A 24255-nucleotide genomic window follows, 5' to 3' on the forward strand; every position below is an offset into this window, starting at 1 on the left:
TTGTAATGTGAGTCAGTTTTACTGATGTCAGTAGAATTTCACTGGCGTAATACAATCATGAAGCTCTAACACAGAACATTTTAATTGTTAGAACTCTTTTAATAAGTACATATAAAAAGTTATTATTCTCTCTATAATTTTTGCATTTGAATGAAGGATTTTTTTAATATGGTTGAGAAGAAAATATTGTTTTCAAGAAGATCAGAGTTGCTTGAAAGTCAAGATAAATCACAATTAATTCATTTTTTTTTCAGAAAAATGTGGCCTTTTACCATTTCCTGTCCTTTCACCACCTTTTTCTCTTCATTGTATAATGCAGTCAATGTGCTTTCTCTTTATGAGAAGTAGACTTTTTCTCTTAAAAATGCTACAGTTCTTATTAAAACTATAAACTACATTAACAGGAAACTGGATTTGGATGGATGGAGCCGACTTGCTACAGGGTTTCTTATCTCAATTCCCATCCCTAAAAGGTTTCTAACTGATAACTGGGAATTCAAAGTAAATAGTAAATCATTTATCCATTGATCACAGAAAGTATTCCTTAATAAAAAAAGAAAAAAAAAGACAATTGAAAACTTAGGAACAAAACCATGTACAATCAAGGCAGCTCTCTACATTATCAGACTACATTTTCTATCAACTAGAATTTCAATACATACTTCCGGATGTTGTAATCTAATCTACTATTTGTTATACATTCTCCAAAACTTTCAGTAACTACAAAAGACTCTTCAGGTGAAGAAATAATGTGTATCAGATATTACTGGCTGAACTAAGTTATTTTTTGTGGTATTTTTTAATGTTTTTTCACAACAAAAGCTTGAAAACAAGCTGTTCTTAAGTTATAGTATAAACTGTAACTTCAAAGAGCACTCAATGGTATTTAGAAATGACTCTTTAGATCAAGTCAGATCTTCTCCATTTGAGAAAAAGAAATGCCATCTTGTCACATGTTGAATGGCTACATCATAAACCAAGCCATATATCATAAAAAACGTAACTCCATGTACTGCACCTTGCTTTTGGCAATTCCCCATCATCTTTCCTCCATCTCACTGTAGGGACTGGATCACCTCTTGCCTCACACTTAAACTCCGCACTGTCATCCACAGTTACAGCCAAATTACTTGGTCTCTTCACGAAAGATGGTCTCTCTAAATGGAAAGGGAAGGAAAAACGGGATTAGTCCAGCAGTTCTGTGCCCGAATTGCGGTTTTCCCTGAGCTGTGGCTGGTGGAGCAAGGGAAGGAGGGTGACGAATCTGACGGAGGTGCCTCCGCAGCCATTGCTCTTGCTCCCAGCCCCAGGTGGAAGACCTGCGGCCCCACAGGTGGGCAGCACGGCCAGCTTCAGCACAGCAGGCAGAAACTCTCAACAGCGGCTCAGGATCCAAGCACAGGCTTCCCTACTTCTTATGTATCATGAGAGCTAATACAGCTAAAGGAAAACACAACCCACACGGAGAATCTAAATGCACATTGATCCTCAGATAGACGGAGGCCTGATGCAAAGACCCAGGCAAATGGCTGCTCATCTGTTGCACTGCTTCAAAATGACAGAAGGCACAAAAGACTGTGCAATTCTGGCAACCCAGCTATTAGCTACAAAATTCAGGAAAGGGTTCAACACACTTTTCTACCTGGAGCAGAGTTCATAGCTCTATGCTGGGCTATTCATAGTTTCACAGCTCCACACCAGGCTGAAGTGCCGTGAGGTATGCACGTGCACAAGAAAAGTGTTTTTAACAATTTCTGGGATACTCCAGGAAGGGTTACCCATCTACAAAGGTAGTACTAGATGACAACAGAATGTCCGTAAAAGAACAGAGAGGGTTTAACAGCAGAGTGCTTGGCAGGTACCTTTGCCTAAGGCTGATGACCTTTTTGCCTATAAACCTGTGAAAGCTCTGAGGGAGCTGAGAAGGCAGTTGCATGTTCTGACTCGCACATATTAGAGATACCAATATATCATCTCCCTGGAACTGGAAGAGGCTGAAGCTATTGGCACAACCAGGAAGCGTGAACACTCAAAAACACATCACAAATTTATCACGAGAGTGCAAAAGCACTGGACAGAAGGATAAACAGACAATCCCATAGTCTTAAGTATCTCACATTTGTGTTTGACAATGGTGGTTCTGGACATTACTTTGACTTTGCAGATAAAGACACAGGGATACAGTACTATAAAATCTTAGTGAACGGTTCAAAAATTACTGAAGTGGAAATGTGGACTGAACAAAACCCTGTAGAAGAACTTCCTTTGTTCTTGAGGACATCCAGATCAACTGGACACTTGTGTTGTAGAAAACTTACCTTTGCTTCCAATGCTAGGCAAATGACATTAGATGAAGAAGCAAGCTGATCTTAAATCTGTCAGTTCTAGCCTGGGTTTATATACAAGAAGTCAGAAATAAAACAGAGATCTACAGACAAGAATCTAGCTTGAATAAAAAAAATAAAAATCTAGACATCCTCGCCCTAGTACCTTTCTGATGGATGCAGTAAAACCACAATCTCAGTGCAAGAAAAGAAGATTCTGGATTAAACTTCAGATAAGGACAGATTGGTGAAGAACATTCAACTTAATTATGCACAAGAAAAAAGGACTGATCTGGTAAGTCCAGGACTGCTGCATGACAGCAAAACCCACAAGGGGCTCACTATTCTCTAAATCAGTTTTCTAAAGGAAGAGTAATAGTCTGAGAGTTTTTGTCTGCATAAACAGATAAGGGAAATCAGCACTGATTTAAGTGTCTATCTTTGTCACAAGATTATTTGGTAAATACAATGAAAGCTTAGCAAGGATCACTTTGAAAATTTCTAATATTACAGTTTCTGGCATGCAATAATCCCTCTGATCTAAAGCAGAAACCTAAAAGCAGAAGTTCAACTTCTAAATAACCAAAAACCCATAAACAGAAGATCAATGCTGAAAGACTTTAATATATGAAGTCAGTATGTTCCTCATGCTTTTTCATGCATATCTAAGGCCTGAATTGAAAGAATGAGGTGTACTAAAGATTTCTAGACGCAGACTGATAAGACATTCAAAGCTTTACTGTCTTGTTTAAAAAGAAAACCTCACTGGTTTTCGTAGGCTGAATATCAGAAATACATTGTAAGGGAAACTGGGATGAAGAAAAAGTCAAGACAGATCTCTCCCTGCAGTGCACCACTCTTAAAAGTGTTTGGCAAGAGTGCTATCTTCCAGCCTGGATTACATAACAGGCCATACCAAGATTCTCCGGTTTGTATTAAACTAGTGATGAGCAATTAACAGCTACAATTAACTAGGAGACCAGTGCCAGGACTTTATTCATCTAACTTGACTTTCAAATCTAGATTTTGCTTTGAAGTTGCTTTCAAAAAGCAAACTGTCTAGAAATTTAAAAAACCCCCACAGCAGTGCAGTACAGTGGATCACAGGAAATCTTCCTTAGCTGTTAAAAAGTTATGCACTATCTTGCTAGGTATTCAATTTCAAATACTTAAAGATGCAATATATTCTCATTTTATTATGGGAAACACTGCTTCAAATAAAATTCTGAATAGGACTTCAAGTTAACCGTATGAAGTAGTGCAGACAGATCAAAGTGCCAAAGACTGACAAGACTGATCTTAAACCTGAATTTTAAGGAAAAAACCCCAAAGTAACAAGTAAGAGCCAGGACTACTGCAGCAACATTGTGATGGAAAACAGTGTGCTATGAACCGTGGCTTGGATATTATCATCCTGTGATGATAAAATATATATTCCTTCTACAGAAACAATTCAGCTATCTCAAGCCTCCCCAACTTTATAGCAAAATGGGACACACTTTGAATGAAAATAACAAAGATGCATCTACAGTGATCATGAGTCGATTCTCTGAAGAAATTCTGAGATTCTGAGATTGCACTTGGAGTTACAGCTTCTTTTCTGCAATAGCAACAAAAATCCAATTTTCGGCCAAGCTCAGTTATCTTAAATGTAAACACATTTTTTGATGCTCAGAGAAACTATCATTAGGATCACTTGAACAAGCAGATCAGTTTTATCTTTACAACACTCAGCACACACAACTACAAATAAGAGGATAATTATTGAGAATAAGTCTTGATTTTCTTCAACAAGAGGGAAAAGTTATGCCTCTACTTCTTAGTGATGTTCATTTTCTTTTGTTAGTATTTTACAATAATGATCCAGTCAGTGGACACCTTAATTAGTTTCAGTTGGAGAACTAAGTAACAAAGTATCTTCTGATTGCAAAAACATTCCAGGGTAGATTGCAAAGCCAAACACATAAACACTGAAATGGAAATAGCTGAGAATGATCCTTAATAGAAGGCTGAACAGGGAAAAAAAAATTGATTAATAGAGTCTGGAAGAGTTCTTACCTAAAACGGTGAGCTCTGCAACTTCACTTTCACGTTCTCCAACCATATTTGTTCCAACACAAACATATTTGCCAGCATCATTCTTTCTTGTGTATGTGATCATAAGCTTTCCTCCTCTGATCTGGGACAAATCAAGGATAATAAAAAATACTTTAACATGAACGAGCAATTTAATAATATTTATTAAATTGAAAAATGTTTTGTTACAGATAATGAAACAAAACAAGCTATCAGCAATTTTTCAAATCATACAAAAAAAGGAAAAAAAAAATTACTAGGAACCTAATTTCCATTTCAATAAAAAGCCCTCCTCTTAGTTTTACATTAGTATTTTAAAATCTCTAAGAATTTGACCCTTATTACTCTTTTCTTCATCCTATGTAATGTAACACTGGCTGTTCAACAGCCTATTTAATGCCTGTTGGCCAGAAGAACTACAATTCCTTCCTATCTACTACTGCAGTTTGATAAAATAAAGTGGAGAGAAAAAATTAGCACTAGACATAAATCCCATTTTCACATCAAGTGCCACAACTATTTTTTTATTGACAGGAAATATACATATGTTAACCCATCATTAGTAAAGCTTCTTATTATTCATGAATTTTGTTCTTGTTTTGGTTGTCATTTCTTAAGGAAGTGAAGGAAATTTTTTATTCTGTAGTTCTTCACCTTTAAGTAAGTAATCTTAAAGGATGATAAGCAGCGGGGCAGAAGCAATTAAATTCTTACTGGGAAACGAGTAACATTCTGCTCCTAATTCCGAGTTCAGCTTCTGTAAGACAATGGTATTCCAATAACCCAAAACTGGAAAACATACTTCCCCTTTGTGATTCCAAATCTTATTATTTTATATAAAAATGTGGATTACATGTATATGAAAACATCTGATCTCCCTTTAAAAGTATTGTCCCATGTGACTGACAAAATGGTTGAACAAGTTTCAGAGTTGACCAAAATGCAGCAAAACTTGTGTAAGCAATTGAATATACACCACGCTTACTTTAATATACACAACCACTATTTAATTACATAATTGCATTTTTAAGTGAACATATGCTTATAAGTTCAATTACATACAAAAACCACTGCAGTTCAAGGCATGGGTGGAGGTACACAATAAATAAAAGCCACATATGAAGCTACATGAAAGGGTTTAATGTGGTCAGTGACAAGGAGGAGAATGTTCTCAATATGAGGTATTTTGCTCAAGTTGCCTGCAGCTAGAAATCTATCCCTGAAAATGTGACATCTTGAGCAGCGCTGGGGTCTTATTATCATTGTAAGATGTCCGCACACAGAGATGACAGTCACTTATTGAGATAAATGAATTGAGATAAATGCATGTGCAACGTAGATAGTGTTGCATACAAATTTCATTCTGCTGCCTTCAGCGCTTGTTGTTTGGGAACAGAAAAGATAATGTCCTTTATCATCCAGAAATCTAGTAATGCTGAAATTTCAATGGGGATTTGAGGCTTGAAGTACGAAAAAATAAAGGTGACCAGCAAATATGCATTTTTCAAGAACCTGTGTGTATTTTTAGAATGTTGACCGCCTGAACTGGTAAGCATGAGAAGAGAATGTAAAATATAACTAGAAGTCTACCTATATTTATTACTGTTTTTTATCTCCCTAAATCACTGAAATATATTTATTTCCAATGAATCTAAAACAATTTTAGAAAGACTTCTGCATGAATTTGAGGCTATTTGTATATTCAGGTACATATAGAAAAAAATATATTTTTCATGCATATCAATGTTGAATGCACTGGATTTAACTAAGAAATGTATTTACATATCACAAGAATTTCCAACTCAGTTGATTACTTCAAACCAAAAGCAGTGATTTTCATACATGTCTTCAGAGCTTAAGACCTACTGACATCCAGTAGAATTTGTGCTCTTCTGTGATTTTAGCACTTAAGAAAATCCCATTCCCTATTACAATATGACACAACTGTGTATTTTCCACAAATTATAACCTCCAGCAAGAACTATCCTAGGAATTTCTTCTAGGAACAACAACAAGACTCTCTTCAAAGCACAGATGGAGAGGAGCATTAAAGCAGAAACATATGAACAAGTGAAAAACAAAAATCATTGAAATCTGCTTTTCTTCCAAATTATTTGAGATTTTCATAAGGAAGGAGAGGCAGAGGAAACATTCCCTCATGGACATTGAGGCAGACTTCCAAAGACGTGACATGCCTCCTGAGGGAAGCTGTGCTTTCAGGATGGAATTCTGAAATGCATTTAATTTATTTTTCCTACGGGTTTTCCTTTGTTGATCTTTCTTGTTTGCTTGTTTGTTTTCCTTAAAACAGAAGATGGGTTTAGAAATTTTGCTCCAATGACGGCTATGCCACACGAAGTTGTGATGAATTACACAGTTACAATAAAATTTACCACAAGCGCATGTGGAATTACATATGTCTGTTAAGTAGAGCATTCACAGAAGGCTAGAATAAAGTGTACTTCCTCTGTTGGGTGTCCATGAGTCTTCCATTGAATTTTAACAATCAGGTACCCAACACCTCAGTAAGATTGATCAAGCACTTCTATTTATTAAAAAGACATTGCAAATCAAATCTGCAGCTATGACAAATCTATGTTCCCTGTGTGCAATGTCTGCCACTTTTTCTCTCAATAGGAAGACCTAGAAATACCTAGGGACTGTTGACCAATGGCTCTAAGTAACAAAGTACATAACGAAATACATGCATGTGAATTTTTGTAGGAACACCTGAAGAATCACTGCTATAGTTCTTTGTCTTACAAAGTTCATCTCCAGGAAGTCCAGTACTCTAAGTTTACATGAAGTATTTAGAGTGGTGAAGAGTCAGATCACCCTTGGTGGCAGTATCTGCAAATTAGAACTATTCATAGTCTGTGGATACTTTACAGCTAATCAAGGCGTTTTGGGTGCTTTGTCTCTTCTCACGTTTGTGCCCCTATCCCAAAATACAACAGCTGGATTTTATAATACCAAATTATGAGACAGATTGAAAAAGTGACAGGCAGTGCAACATTTCATCCCAAACCTCCAGAAGAGTTGTTACTGCATTGAATACAAGGAGAAGTACTTTCCTTGTAGTAATCAAGATATAGCAAACAGTTTTATTACACTACTCTGGTAGACACTGCATACCATGGGAAAAGAATTGCCGCGCTAACTGCCAAAGCTTTAAGATCAGTTTTGAAAGGATGGAAACAAGCATCGTGTTTCATTTATAGAGAAATGATGCCAAGGCACTTCTTGACTTTTCACGCTTCTTCAGGATTTTGTTCTGTTCTGTGCCTACCAGTAAATTTATCAGGGCTACACAAGTAGAGAATGCAAGAATAGAATTAAATACTGATGTGAGAAAAAGATTGTGACCAGTGGTTCACAAATGATCTTCAGTTGCCTGTAACACGTACAGACTGTTGTATGTGTATTAAGAGAATATATGGTAGTCACATGGTGACTTACAAAGGCTTACTGAAAGCTATTTTCAGTGACCTGTCTGCCTGACCATATTTTGCTCCTCGTGAGTAAATTGCTCATTCAAGCAAGTACATTTCATTATTTCTTTAAACAATACTTGGGAGACGTTCATACAGAAAACTCGAAGCACCCACAGAGTTAACTAGGCCCAGAATTGTGAATTACAGCCACCCAGCAGCAAAATATCATATACAAATAATGAATAAACTCAGTCAACCAATAAATCAAATCCATAAAAATTTACCCAAGAGTTCTACAACACACCACCAAGTATTCAGTATAGCTGTACACATATACGTATTCTAAGACTGTATTTCATATACCTATGCATATTGTGCGTGTGTTTGTAAATTTCTGTACATATAAATCTACACCCATTCATCTGTGTTAAGTATTTTTATGTGAGTGACTCATTTGCTTTTCACAGAAATGTGCTGTGAAATATGAGGAAGAATGCAGCCATAAAAGATATGCTTGGGAAGTCCAAATATGAAGTTGACTGGCATTTTTTAACTCTTTAGCTCCTAGTTTCATTTTATTTAATAGATGAAATGTGCTCTCTTGCAAAATAATTCTATAGCAAAGTCAAATCCGATAAGAAAATGAAATTTAGACTGCAGAGTAAAATATTGACCTTTGTTTGTATAGTTTTTGGCTATGTAATATCACAAATTTCACATATCTTAGTCTTCTACACTACAGCATACATAATATCACATTTTATTTAAATTGAATGTGACAGGCATGTGATATTAACCTGTCAGATATGGTCTTTGCTTTAAAAGTGTAACATCTAATTATAAATGACAATAGAACAGTTAAAGAACAAGGCATATATAGGCAATTGCAATTAATAGTGTCACTGACTGTAGATACAAGTAATACGGAACTTTCGTTTCTTAGTTAGGGAACACAGACTTGACTTTGCTCATTTCCCTCTGTGCAGTCTAGCATCCCAAAAGACATTAGCATATCCATATTATGCCTTTTCATTGCAGGACAGACTGTAAGGCATACACTGCCAGCAACAGAAGGCAACTTTGCAGTTTCAACGAAGTTGAGTAAAAAAAAGTATCAATGAGTACCTATATTAAATTTTCATTTAAGGATGTGCACCTTGTTCCAAGCCTTGTGAAACCTATGTATTCTTCTCTACCTATTATAGCATGCTTAAATATCAGACAGTAGACATCAAAACATGTTTGGAACAGGTCTTCAACAATGATTAAAGTTTGGTTTTGTTCAGCTTCAAAGTTCAGATAGAGAAGTCTGTCCTGCTTTCGGTTCCATTCTCTGGGACCCCAGGAAGGTACGTGCTGCCTCCTCCAGATCAAACATACAAAAAAATCTATTTGAAAGAAGTTTAAAACATACTTTCAAGTGGTCTTCCCGTGCTATAAATCTGTCATGACAAAATGCGAGTGAATTGTTCCCCCCTACCTTACAGACCAACAAAACAGTCTTGCAATGACGAAGGCCTGAAGGTAGAGTCTATAAAGGATGGAGCAAAATGCATAGGAAGATAGCTTTACTTTAAAAGAAAAGAGCATTTAGGGTAGATAAAATGACAATAGGTTCACGCTGCTGCTTCTGGCACCCCTGCCAATCCAGCCAGGACACATCAGAGTCAGAATCAGATTCAAGTCCGCTCATGAGACTGCTCCCCTCTTTTATGGCCTCATTATTAATGGCTGTATCTACAAGAAGATTGATTATCTACAAAGGCTTAAGTGTTATCTACATCCTGAATTGTCTGGTGACTTCAGAGGCAGCTGAGAGTTATTCAGCCCTTGGCACTATCATAAGACACCAAATATCAGAATTACCATATGTGTTTGATACTCCACCAAACTAACAAGATCGTGGAAACAGCCAAGATATATCGAGAATGTCATACATCAACTTCAGAAAAGAAGTTTTCCTAAGCTTAAAATTGTAATAATCTCAAGCTTACTTTCTACAAACATTTGGCTTTTGTTAATCACAAAGATTTAATTCAAAATAGGCTGTATTGGCTTATATTAATCAGAACTAGTTTCTGAAGAGACAGCTATGTTTATACAAAAATATTTGAACCAGTAAAATACTTTCCTGAAGCGTTTTCACAGTTACAGTACAAAACATGTAATACTTCCTTTCTTCTTACAAACTAAGATTAAAACCCTCTTAAAACAAAAGCAAGTCAGGAATACCTTCAAGGTCATAAATCTGCTCTACCAAGATCTTAAAAAAGAAAAAAGAAAGTAGCAAACATTGCCCACTTGCCTCAGAAACCGTTTTTCACAACACTTCACTGAGTAGAGAGAACAGACACTAATGGGCAACACATAAACACATCCTACAAGTCTGTAAAAAATACGTGGAAGTAGTTGTTCTTTCTGCAACATCCAAAGAAAGCCCAACTGAGCTCAGGATGGGAATGGTGCGTTTGTAATGACAACTACGATATTTCCATAAAGCTATCGATTTAATCTCATGCATGAATCTCCCCTGGATGTACTAGTGCATATGCACCTTTCACTGCAATCAGTGACTGAAATCCGAAATAAAAGTGAACTTGAACTGAACTCAGTGTCTGATATTGTCAAGGGTTGCCGAGGGTTTCTCTTGCCTTAAGCAAGTCAGATGATTTGAAGTATCTGTTACACAGGAATTTTCTTTTAAGCATTGCAACCACTGTGTTATTTACACACCTCCAAGGATAAAATCCCAGACCAGCTGGGGTTAATTTGCCACATATAATTTCTCAGTTTGTAATTACATTACCTAAAGTATCACAAATGTAATATGGAAAAGTAATCCTAGCAAACCACAAATTTTAAAACGTATAAAAAATTCTTACCTGTTAACCATAAAAAATCCAACATAGCCTAAATGTATAGAGGAACTTAGCAGCCTGTTCCCCACTGAGAGCGCCTACAGCGCCAAAGGCGTGAGGCCACTCAGGGGGGCTGGGTCAAAAAGTCACCGAGAATGAAGCCATGGGTGGCTTTAGAGTGGCTCTCCAGGGACCACATGGACCTGTTTACACGACCAGACCGGTCTCTGCAGTGACCCTGCACCCTGCAGAGAACGCCTAAACCCTCCAGACAGCACCAGAGGGGGGTGGAGGTGGGGAGAGTACCACCACTGTGCCATTTCAGAGGGGTACAGACTCTGCTGCTGATTTCAAAGAGATTTCAGTTCCTAACTCTCATTGTAGGTATTGACCACCGTTGTCTTACTTTTCTAAGCCTGGAGTTAATGCTGGGAGGATGACACGGATTTAAGACAACTTGACATCATGTATTTCATTGATAGGAGATTTCCTACTTTCCTCTAAGGAAAAAAGAGCCACGCAGGGCACGAGTCTCCAACAGCAGTGTCCTAACTTTCAACTTCAAAGCTTAGAAGGGTAGATAAAAATTCACTTGTAATGTGATGAAAGACATTTCTCAAGAGTGCAGACCTGTCACAGACATTGTGCCAAGATACCGGATTTTTCCAGGTCCTAATACAGGGTGTTCTAAAGAGTACTGTTCTGACAGGAATCAAGCTATCAAGAGTGTTGAAGTAGATGTTCAAATGTCTTCTACAACGAGCTCCCACAAGAAACTGAAGGGCCTTTAACATGTAAAACCAAGGTTCTCCTAGACTTGAAAGTACAATTGTGAAACAACAATCCTTACAGTCTGAGAAGAGAGTACAGAAATAATAAAAAAGAAAGAATTACTCAAAATTTTTCTTTTGGCATTGGTCTCTGCAGTGGGTCATTTTCAGTTTGGGCTTCAGCCATTTAGTGACCTTCTGAGACACAGCAGATTTGGCTCAGACTCTCACTTGCCTCGAGGAGAGGGCACATCCCCTCTGAGACTGGCTGTCCATGGGTGGCTCCTCACTGGAGGGGACATGAATTACAGGCTCCTGGATCCTTCCCATGACCATTGCACTTCCTGTACTTGATTTCCTGTGAAAGCTTTTCTCCCTGGAGCTTGCACAGCAGCTTCCCCAGAGGGAATTTCTGTTTTCCTCTGAGGGTAAACCTGAGCCCTTTGTGGCATAGAACACAAATTGGGAACCAAACCAAGCAAATAAAATTTGTCACAGGTGGTAAAAATGCAGTGGATTCTTTCACACGAATTTTGAGACAGGTTTGACTTTGCACTCAAAACATGTTCTTCTGAAACTTTACAATCAATTTTAATTCCAAAGAAGTGTTGGCCCTGACAACTAAACGTTACAAACACACAAATATTTTGCAAAATGTAAGCTTGGAAAAGTATAAAATGTTTTCTAATACAGCTAAAAATCTGGAGTTTCTCTGACTTTTGACCAAGGTGACGTGTCCCTGAAATGGGACCACACTTAAAAAAATGCATAGAAGCCTGGGTTATGTTTCTATTGCATTTATCTCTGCCTGACCCTAAGTTTAGCAGAACTCTTACACTAAAACTATGCTAGACAGAAAGTTGTGAAAACATTAAACATTTCACATCATTCGTGTAATACTGTCAAAAAAAGTAACAGGCGCATTTTTCATGAACAGTTAAACACAGAAGTTCTATATTAATCTGCCACATTTCACTCATCCATCAGCGATCACTACAGCTCTTGTGACTGCAGCACATGCAAATCATAAATCATCGGTTTCCTTGTATTTTTTGTGCTCTGCACACAAGCTTTGTGCTACAGGACTGAGGTAAAAACCTGCAGTCACAGGCAATCAGAAGCGAATCTGACTGTAACGTTCATTTTTATTGAAGGCACACTGAAAAGCCACTAGGCTATACATTGTAGCTCCGGATAAGTCCCTGCTTGGAAGATGCTAAAATTAAAACTTAGAATGAATAAAGAGAAGAATGTATTCACAGAGAGGTAAAGATCAAATTTCCCCAGCCTGTACTCTAGCCTAGCTTCATTATTTTTAATTTTGTGCTCAACTTCAGATCATCCAGACTCAACAGGCAGTATGTGACCTGCAGATCCCGGTCCATTCACAAATGTTCAGCCCTCTGTTGTCACAGGGGACTAGACAATATAAGTTGATCTTTAGCAATGGACAGTAAAGCCAAGAGCTACTCAGAGTTTCCGTTACTCTTAAAATAAGCCGGCACAGATTGCAATCGAGCAGAACAAAGCACACACTGTTCCCATTCTCTACATCCACTGGGATCATTGCTCCCTGATGCTCACACATTTCCCACCGTCACCCTTTAACTACGATACCCTCTGAAGAGTTGATGTCTGTGGGCTACTGCTAGGCTCCTTGCTGTGAGAAATTCGGCTCCAGCGTCAACCTACAGCTTCTGCTCTTCCCGCTCAGCCCTGGCCTCTGGAGCAGCGAACTGCTTCGAGCTTGGTGTGTAAATGGAAATAGTTACAGTGTGAGTAGCCAAGGAGAAGGAAGAGACTGAAGCCCGTGGAACAGTGCCTCTGCCCTTGCCTCGCCTGCTCGCAGTTAGGGGCCACCCGAGCTATTCAGGGGAGCTCTGGAGCCCTGCTGGGATAATTGCTTCCTTTGCAGTAGTTTCTTACTGTTCTTCCCAGATGCCACAGTGGAGTTAAACTGGCACAATTTTTGCTGTTGTCAAAAGGAGGAGGAAAAAAAAGAAGTGGCTGAAGTGGGGAGAAACTGTGGTGGACATTGGAAATATCAGCTGCTCAACTTTTTCCACTTGTACCTACAAATCAAAGTAAACTATGATCTACCTGGCCAAGACTTGTACGGAAATCAGTGTCTCCTGTTTCTGACAGTTTATTGGTGAAATGGGCTTGTAAAATGGAGAGAAATTGAAATTACTCAGCACTTTCATTTTCCCAGTTATTTTCTGGCTGCATGCATGCCAAGTGCTATCCCAAAAATAAATAAGAAGCTTTGGTAAGTAAGAAGCTTTGACGTCTTCTGTGTGAGCAGTGTAAAAACACAAAACGCATAGGAAGTGATCTTTACAGAAAATCCAAAGCGTTACCTGATGAGATTTCGGTTCCTTTGGTACAATTTATCCTTTTTATGATAGTGACAGGAAGTTAAAAACTGCAATTGCATTCCCATAATTAACTTTCATCCCTAAAACCACAGAAACAGCCACACTAAGCTTCCAAAACAGATACGAACCCAAATGTTCAGTCTGAAGTAAACACTTCTAAAGACATTATTGCTTCTTTGCCAGCTACTTAGCATGACTAACAGAAAAGAATATATCCTTTTGTCTTTAAAAGACTCATCTACCTAACATTCTGGCCAAATTTTTCAAAAGTAGATGCCAAAAGTTGCCCCTTGGTAAGTGGTAGTCAATATTTCTGACTACCAGATGGGCAAATTGACATGTCCTGGCAGCTGAGTTTGCAATTCCACTTAAAAAATCCAGTCCTGAATGCAGATCACTAAAAGGTGCTGCTTGTAGTCCACGGCACACAACATGCTGAGTGCCATCCTGACTGAGCAGGGACATTACAGATGGGATAGGTAAGAACTGCCCACGGCCAGAGCCCCACCAAGGTCTGAACTCGCCACTCCCAAGAAACTCTATGACTCCAATCAGCACCCCAAACACATAAAAATCATTACAGGAAAAATATTTAAGACTGGTATTTCTCTGTGTCATTCCTATTACTGCAAATTTTTCCTTTGCTGTTCTCCTTGTCATGCTGATGCATCTAAAGGAAAGGTAAGGAAAATGATGCAAAAAAACACGGTAAAGAATGCTAGAGAAAGCTGATGTATGTGAACAAGCATGGCAGACAGTATTTAAAGGACTGTCTTGATAGCATCTATGCAAACAAAAGACCGTATCAATAAGCTTCCGTAGTCGTCTTGGTTCCTTTTCAAACACAAACATACACTAACAGGATCAACCACTACTTCAATATGTAAACAAATTTCAGTAGGTCACATCAGCACTCCGATTTCTGCACCAAGGTATAACCTTCCAGGAAATTTTGTTAAAAGTAAAGTTCACCCTTGTTTACTTTAGAGGACATGTTTGTTCCAACATAGATCCCCTGGTTTTGCTTACTTATGTCCAGAAAACATAAAGAAATTATATTTGCTACCCTTGCAAATTCATTTTTAGTGAAAGAGGAGTAACATGGCTTTCAGGCTCTGAAAAAGCATTCAGAAATTAAGGGGAAAAGTTCTAAAAACCCTCAAGTAAGACAAGCGTAAAAATAAAACAGTCAGCTGAACCAAGACTTCATCAAGTATTCACTGTACTTTGCATTATACTATTACGGATTATACTTTATGTATTTCACACAGACTTTTTCTAAGACAACCATAGTTTTGGCTTTTTTGAAGAACAAAGAAATCCAAAATCTTCTGAAAATAGAAGTCAGCTGTGATCAGAAAAGTCATAATTTTAGAAAATGTTCAATATGAAGAGAAAAAAAGTCTTTTGATGATTCTCGTCATTGTTCAAATAGTATCATGTGTCACTATACTTTTGACAAAAGTGCCATAAAATCTTAAAAAGTTTTGTTCTTTGTCTTTTCAGTTGATTGCAATGAAATACTACATATTCTCCCCCACCTGAAGTTTGGCAAGAAATGTTTCATAGAATATAATATCAATATTTCTACTGCATTTCAGAAAAAATGTTCCAATACTCTTAAATCCCTGAATATAGAAATTCTGGGAAATTCTATCAGATTCAAACTTTTTTTGAGGATGTGTAAGAACTAAACCATAAATGCTGTACTACAGATTTTATTACTGATACTTTCAAACATCCATGCCAAGACAAATCTGATATGCAGGCCATTCTATGTATGGAATATTAAAATATGATATTTGCTGTATTTATATTTGCCTTTAATAATGTGTTAGGATTTGATCTAGGCTCACTCTGCTTACACAGCCAGCTAATTTCATAGCGGGACTGTCTGGAAATACACCGCAAAGGTATGAGCTTATGATTCTAATGGTAACTTTTCAACAAAAGCTAAGGAGAAATTCACCTTGAAGTGGAGGACTGGGCCTCTGCTGGGCCTGATACAGTTGCAGCCCAAAGCAGCAACTCTGTTCCTGAGATGTAAGAAGCAGCAAAACCCAAAGTAGGAAGAGGGATTTAATGATACGCACACTTCCTTGAGACGCAAGACCTGAAGCTCATTAAGTGGGGATCTGGAAGCAGCTATACATATGGGATTCCATCAGAAAGAAATTTTAAATGCTAAATTAGTCAGCTAGGCACACAGATCACTGGAGTGGTTTGAAGTGTCATGGTGTTTTTTTCTGTATGACCATCTGGTTAAATTAACAATACCTTTCCTTTTCAAAAATCTCTTTTGTGGCACTGTCAACTACTGTTCAAAAGCTGGCAATGGGAAAAATCATTGGATCACACCTAACTGGAGTTAGAGTAGCTGCTACACTGACTAATACAAGTTTCCAGACAAGTCTAAGACTTAAATGTAACCGAAAGAAGTGATTTAAGGCTTGTTACCTAAAAGACTATGTTCAAGAGAGGGCAGAAAAGGATTCCCACTAATATCTCAACTCTCTCAACTTAAGGCAAAGCAGACATAGAACAGCTTCACATACAGTCTGAATGCTGCAGATAGGTACTTCAGATGTAATGCCTGTGGACCTATTTTGAAGACTGCATGTTGCGGAAAGCAAGGAGGAAAGAACACAAAGGTAAAACCTAGTAGACCATGTGCTGTCTGGGATTAAAAGTAATCTCTTCCATTAGCAGAAACAAAAATTGCATTGGCATTCCCTTCTGCACCTGAATAAACAGGTCATCTGTAGATGACCTAACTTTTCAGCATGAGCTAGTGTCAATTCTCCAATGAAAATATGTGTAAGTCATATGAAACAATGTAAGAGAGAAAATAAAATTGTTTTATTTGGGAAAAAAACCCCTCTGATAAGAGTACATTTATAGGGTACAATGTATTAGAGTAGTATTTTAATATGTATTTGGAAAATCCGTGTCAACAGACTTTGCTTATAGAAGAGTTGCCTTGGCTGGAGATCAGTTCCACTGACAAGAAAAAAATTCTCTGGGTTAGCAAACCAAAATCCATTTTAATTATAACTGGCTAACTATCCAACTTGGTACCTTAAGAAGACAATTCCACATAAACAAAGTGTCCTTAACCTGTCAGTAGTTAGAACTTTTCTCTATCACCATACACTTTTTTTGTACTGTGTAGCTATGTAGTAGTGTAAGTAACACTTCAGGTATCAATCCGCTCATTTTAAAATTTAACGCTTACTCATCTTTTTATTTTTGCTTATAGCCATGCAGTTATTTTGCTAATTTAGAAATAACATAGGTAAAACTCTAAGTTTTAAAATTACAAATCTATTTTAACACGAAATTAGGAAGAAATGTAATTCCTTCCCAAAATTCAACACACACTCCCATGAAAAAGCAACGAGAGACTGAGGCTCCTGTTTCAGTTGTCTGAAACAGTATAGGCTGATAAAGGCTCCAGGTGAACAGGTATCCTGAACATCACAAGCTGTAATGATGTGTTAACCTTAGTGACAGTCAGAAGAGAAGGGTCAAAGGTTCAGCTGGCCTCCCTGGGGGTGATCCTTCAGGGTGAATTTGAGACTCATTGACAGGGCAGCACAGTAAAACAGACACTGCAGTCTAGGAAATGTATATGTTACAAAGCTGAGGAACTGCCTTCTTCTTGAACTTCACATTCATAGCAGTAGAAGAAATGGCCTTTGTTAAGATGGTTAACATAGGGAGTACAGGGTTTGCCAGCAGCTGAAATCCTAAAAGTAAACCTTTTCAGAGGTTACTTTCTATATTTGAATCAGAAATAATTAGCAAAGCAAGTGTGCAGGTTTATTCTGGTTGCTTCAGATAATCCTAATTTTGCAAATTTTAGAAGTTATTTTCTCATGTCCTATATAAAATATCCAGATTGGTAAAATTAAAGCTTCTCCTCCTACTGAAAAATCTTTTCCAACTACTTACATTTGTTAGTTTCAAGAATAACATATACAATAGATGACCTCTTACATCACCAAAGCCCTTGATTTTGGGTGACAAGAGCAATAGCTGTCACCTCCAGTTGGGTAATAAGTAATATTGAAGAATGACAAATGCAAGAGACTAATATTAAAGAATGACAAACGCAAGACATATAATGTGGAAATTTTCTTAGAAGAAAGTCTCATTAGGATGAAAATTAGAATGAAGTATGTCCATAAAACTCCAGCTGGCAAATGGAAAGTAATTTAATGAAAAGTAAGCCAGTAACAACAAAAAGTGAAGCAGTAACAATAACAGCAACACAAAGATGAAGAATGCCAACCCATTTAGCTCTTTAAAAAGGGGCCTTTCCCTTGCTATAAATTTTACTATATACTTTCTTGGAAAGGGTGAAATACTAGACACAGTGAAGACAATGGTAACACTCACACTGATCTCAGTAACATCAGAATTTCACACTGAGAATTCAGGATGTGGGCAAAGTGTATTTTCATGAAGCACACTAACCATAGGCATTGAGAGTCAAACTTCCCAAGAGTTGTAAACTTGCAAGTAGCCACTATAAAGATATTCCTAGTTTATTAATAAAATTTGAGATCCTTGAATACAAGGGACAGTAATTTCAAAACCACTTTGTCACTTCTGCATACAATTTGAACGATAAAGAGATGTTTTCTTTAAAATAAATCTCAAAATATTAGTAGCTGGTCTAGACCCTGCAAGTATTATACACTCACAAACACTTAGAGTGGAGCATGACCTGAGACTATTCATGATTTAGGATGTAGTAACACTTTGTGCTTCCGCAAAGTGGCACAACAAAGCTTTGTTGCAATAGTGTCAGGCTGCTTTACATGTATGACTTAATTCAGTCCCACAACTTCTGAAATGCAGAATAAGAAGTACTGAGCAACTTCAAGGCTTGCTCTAAATCACAGAGGAAGATTGCAGCAGCCCAGCAATCTGCTCTGATTAGCTTGTAGACTTTCTACCTCAGGGCTATCCTCCCTTTACTGTACAGTAATTTTCTCTGTAGGAAAATGTTTTGCAGCTCATTTAGAAAGATTCTGTTGCTATGACTGTACAGCCTCATGGTAAAACCAGCTCACCTTTAATTCTATTTAGTGTAGTAGGTCTGCCAGAGAGCAGAACCATTCATTCCTGGAATACCTACCATGAACCAGCAAACAGCTTCAGTCAGGTAGGTACCTGCAGCTTCTATGGTATTACTTTACTCTGGAAAAGCAATTTTTTTGCTTACTTGATTTGCCTCGTGTCTTACCCCAAGCAAAATGCTGCAAGTAGTCCTAATTGATTAATGATTTAAAGTGAATGGGAAGAGCAAGATCTGCAAAGTCTGAAATGCAGTCTGTGGTGGAGGGAAGCCCAAACCATCACAACGACATATTTTGCTTTCAAAAACTTCGCATTCTGAATGCCATAGCCATTTGGAAAAGCAATGAGACAAAACACATCAACTTACACTTGAGAGATCTTGAGTCATAATTATTTTCTTCAAGGAACCAGACTTAACATTTTCATAGAATCATAGAACAGTTCAGGTTGTAAAAGACCCTTGGGATCATCAAGTCCAACCATTGACCCTACACTACAAGGTCACTCCTAAACCATATCACCCAACACCACATCTAAATGACACCTGAACACATCCAGGGATGGCGACTCAACCACCTCCCTAGGCAGTCTGTTCCAGTGTCTGACCACTCTTTCTGTGAAGAATCTCTTCCTAATGTCCAGCCTAAACTTGCCCTGTTGCAACTTGCAACCATTCCCCCTGGTTCTGTCCCTAATTACCTGTGAGAAGAGACCAGCACCAACCTCTCTACAATGTCCTTTCAAGTAATTGTAGAGCATGAGGAGATCCCCCCTCAGCCTCCTCTTTGTCCAACTGAACAGACCCAGCTCCCTCAATTGCTCCTCATAAGGTCTGTTCTCCAGGCCCTTCACCAGCTTGGTTGCCCTCTTCTGCACTCGCTCCAACACCTCGATGTCTCTCTTATACTGAGGTGAGGGAAGGCAAAAATACTTAGACACACATCTCTGTGGATAGTTTCAAAATTAAATATACTCCATGCAGCACTAAAAATATTTCACACAGCACAAAAGCATTTCAGTTTCTCAAATTTTACTTTTTTAACAGCACTGTTATCTTTGGAAGACTTGTAGATTTTATTCTCTCTTAAACATATAGGTGAAAGAATTCAACTTTTCACCCTCTTATCGCTGTGTAATTTATTCTCCCCCATGCAGCCAGAACCAGGAAGCCTAGCAGATGAAAAAAACTGACAACAGCACCAAAGTGAGAAGCAAAAGCAAAGCAAGAAGAAAGCCAGAAGAAAATTAGTATAATTAGATCTAAGTGTAACTATCCACCCACATTCTGTGTTCAATAAAAGAACAATCTTTACGTGACCATGTGCCAAATAGAGTCTTGTTAATTAACGAGTTTTCAGGAGGAAAAAAAAAAATCAATTAATTGCTCAGTGCTGCATGAGTATTAGCAAGAATTGTCCAACAGCTAGAGAAGGAAAGGAAGAAGCTATTTTTTCTTTCCCTTTTAAGGTGGGCAGTCATAACAAGGCAGACTTGGTCCTGCCTAATATTACATGGGAGTCTGCAATAACACTGTAATGTGTATGTTAGCCCCACACTAACCATGCACGTGGTGAATATCTGAACTTGGCAGTAGGCAATTGTGAGTATATTATTACCTGGAGAGAGAGACATACTCTGTCGCGTTGAGGAAACCCAAGAACTGAAAAATTATTATTTCTGAAGTGCTGTGCTTTGGATTAGATTTTTCATATAACCAGAAGCATCACAGGAAACTCAGTAAGGCAAAACTATCCAAACAAAGTGAAATAAGCAAAAATGAAGTTGACAGAACTTTCAAAAAGTAGACCAAAAAATCAAAGCAAACCAAACAAGAAGCACTAATCACTAACATCTGTTCAAAGCTCAAAAAATGGGCACTGTTCTTCTCTACTATTTTTATTCTACATTTTTCTTTTGATTACGAGAACATAGTATGTGCAAACTCAGCACACAAATTGTTGAGGTTTTATTAAACATGCTTTTAGAGTTAGTGTCATTTTTACTTTAAGAAACTAATTCCTAAAAAAAGCATGATACACAATAAAGTCTCAGTTAGCAGTTACCCGATATTTAGATTTTAAGTGACAACATGTGGCTGATGTGGTGTGCAAGTGACTACGAATATCAAAAATGCCAAGATCAATCAAATTTAAGGTCCACTAGAGACTTTAAAGGAAAAAAATGTACTTTTTTCCCCTTTCCCCCACAAATGGAGAGGGTTTCAGTGTTTGGAAAATAGTTAATATGTTGAGGAGCCGGGTTGCTTCACTTTACTGATAAAAATTCTCCACAGATAATACATTGATTTCTGTAGGATATTTGTGTATTAAAAAGTCTTTAGTGTTTTACTAATGGAAATATCTCTGTATATGAGTATAATGTGAACATATATACAGAAAAATTAAAGTGAAGAGCTCACAGGGCCAGGAATCTGCTTGAAAGAATCTTGGAATGCAGAAAATTTCTAGTGCTTTTTTGTGCATTTGATCTGTAGGGATCCAAAGTCCCACATCCAATGGACTGAACTCTGCTCTAAACGTGTTTTCTGCCTGCACACAGTGTGCGTGCTTCACAGCATGAGCCCTAATGCTGGGTGTGTCAGATTCATAAAAAGCTTTAAAAGTTGGATTCTTTGAATATTGCTTTGCTTATTGTCTTTGCTCACGATGAGGAATCAGAGAAATCACACAACACAGCCATCCCTAAGGGGCTGGAGAGAATGGCATCTCCAAAACGGATTTTTAAGCTGAAGGAGGATGACCACACTACATGTAGGATTTCCATACAGCTGATGAAAGGAGGGGAGGAAAGGAATTAACTTTCTAAACATAATCTTCATCGTTATTGTCTGTAATATAAGCAAAGGCTCCTTTCCTGGCTGCTTAAAAAAACTAACCAAACAAAAATGTTTCTTTTTCATTAAGAGAATAAAAAGAATGAAGAAATAATTTCCCTCCCACATCCTTTCTTCATCTCCCTTACCCATCCCAGAAAACCCCAACAACTACACTGTCAGCCAAACAAAACAAAGAATTTACTTTCTCAGCATAATAAATCACCTTTGCTCCTAACCATTCAAACCATAAAGTCTCATACACTCTGGATAGCTCAAGCAACCTAGCCTGAGATAACAACCACCTGTTTTTTTATTATCTTTTAAGGAAAAGCTTCCCAGACTCCATTTCTATAATTTCAGATGGTCCCAGAGGTTCAAAACTCTCAATCAGCCATTTTAAGAAGAAAATCCTGATAGTCTAATGGCTAGGCCTGTGGAAGTCTTAAAACTCAAATATCTAACACAGCCTCTTATTTGCTGCAGGCATTTATTTCCTTTACTATCTAGGTCATCAGTTCATGACTAGGGACAAAAGAAATTCATGGAGTATTTTGACTCCGTGAGTTTTCAAACTCCTCTAAGTCTGCAGAGTATCTGCAAAAGAACTTCATTCTTCTTCACTTCATGTTTCTATTTAAAAATAGAGATCAGTGTGAAGTTTAACACAGAAAAATACATACTTATTTAATATTAAAGAAGTATTTTCACTACTGCTGGGTGAAACAATACTGAGAAACCATAGTTACACATATGTAATGCCTAACATTTTAAGTGGTGAGAAGAGAAAATAGCTGAAGCAATGTGCATCACTGATGCAAAGGAACATTTTTGAAAGATGTGAGAAAAATCCGAAGGAACAGATGCTCTTAGCTACAGAGACAATATGATCAGCAATAACTCGGTTTAAAATTACAGCAATGAAATGACCATAATGAGCCTTTTAATCTAACACTGGATTATGATGAGTTTTAACACTGGTAATTTCAGTTAGTGTGAACACAGTCAATACACCTTGTAACTTCACACAATAGGTTACACTATCACCAGGCATGCCCTTGCGAACACAGGAGGTTGGTTTGGTCCTAAATGCAAAGTCCAGTCTTTGTGCCAGCGAGCACAAGCCTACAGAACCTGGTGTCCTCCCCAGTACACAGATGTTGGACCTCAGGCCATCCTTTTGTCCTGTGTCATGATGCTCCTTCCCTTTCCACTAATTCCACAGAGTAATCTTATCCTTTGGAGATGCCTGTTGAAAAGTCACACTACATCAAGCATGGTTTACTCCGCCCTACACTTTATCCAGTAATCTTGCATAGAAGATTTAAGATTAATAACAAGCTGTTTAAACCAAAAAGGACAATGTCAGACTTTGAGCATGACTCAATACACTTCAGACTAAGGGGCTTTTTTTACCCCCTTGCTAGTTTCTTGCAGAAAACATCACACTAATAGAAAGAAACATCCTGTCCCCCAAAGAGGTGTTCAGGACAGTTGACTGTGAGGGCCACAGAGAAGGAAGGGAATGTCCATATGGGTGCTTCTCAGGCCATTTGCTTTGGCTTGGTGTGTAGAGACCTCAAGCCAACCCAAGCTCATTTTGCCCTTACCCTCAGCGCAGCAGAAGCTGTGTGGCCACATCAGTACAACACTGTGCCGGAGCGCTCTAGCTCGTCTCTCAGCAGGGCTTATTAGCTCAGGCTCGGCGCCACATTAACCGCTGCCATATGGTTGCTGGTCGATTCAAAGAGCGAACTGAAAGAGCTCACATCTGCCTGACAAAGTGTGCATAGCTGTGCTCTCTGAAACCGCAAACCTGCAAAAAGCTGTGAGGAGAGAATCTTGTAATAGAGTGGGGTTTTCAGTCTACGTTTACATCAGCACTTGTAAAAATGCAAGATGTCACTCTTAACAGAGATGTGGTCAGGGGTGGAAAGCACTTGGGGATGTGTTTACAGGTGAAAACTTTCATCTCAGCTGAGTCTGAAAAATGATGCGAATATGGTAAGACTCAAAATAGGGTAGAAGAAGAGAAAGAGGATAATGAATACAAACATTGAAGCATGTCTGATATTTTCTCTTCTTTCTGTTAGCCCAGGCTATTAGTCAGATTTTTTACAACCTTCCAAGATGAGCAAGGTCCTTCGGAGAAGAAGGTAATGTTTTTTGGGGCTCAGCCAAAAAACCCCACAAATAATGGACAAAATGGTGTGATAAACGCTAATCAAAGATTAACATACCACTGAGAAGCACTCAGTCATGTGATAATAAGAAAGTGACATGGGAAGCAGTAGCGTAGCAGCAGATAAACTGAGAACTCTTTGTCTTAATGCAGAAAGAGTGGTTGCGCAGATAGGGCAACTCGAGTGGTTTAGACACATCAGGGGAAAAGGCAGGCAAGCGGAGAGAACTGAGGAGGAAGATGGGCAAGGTGCCCTGATGATAACGTAGGAGACAATAGAAGTACATGCCACGGTCAGAACAGAAAACTAGG

The 24255-nt window shown here is 38.1% G+C and overlaps 1 protein-coding gene across 1 annotated transcript in view; it reads right to left on the bottom strand.

The window, feature by feature from the left end:
* The window catches only part of LOC104269285 (roundabout homolog 1-like), a gene marked incomplete at its 3' end in the record, with an annotated part of 60741 nt that overhangs the window by 18501 nt on the left and 17985 nt on the right, over window positions 1-24255 (bottom strand). Inside the window, exons 3-4 of the mRNA XM_009875902.1 lie at window positions 4383-4503; window positions 1019-1157 (exon numbers count right to left, since the gene is read on the bottom strand). Of these exons, the coding sequence (XP_009874204.1) occupies window positions 1019-1157; window positions 4383-4503 (260 nt within the window). The remainder of the gene's footprint in view (window positions 1-1018; window positions 1158-4382; window positions 4504-24255) is intronic.

Source organism: Apaloderma vittatum, unplaced genomic scaffold (assembly GCF_000703405.1).
Source record: "Apaloderma vittatum isolate BGI_N311 unplaced genomic scaffold, ASM70340v1 scaffold8339, whole genome shotgun sequence".
Lineage (NCBI taxonomy): Eukaryota > Metazoa > Chordata > Aves > Trogoniformes > Trogonidae > Apaloderma > Apaloderma vittatum.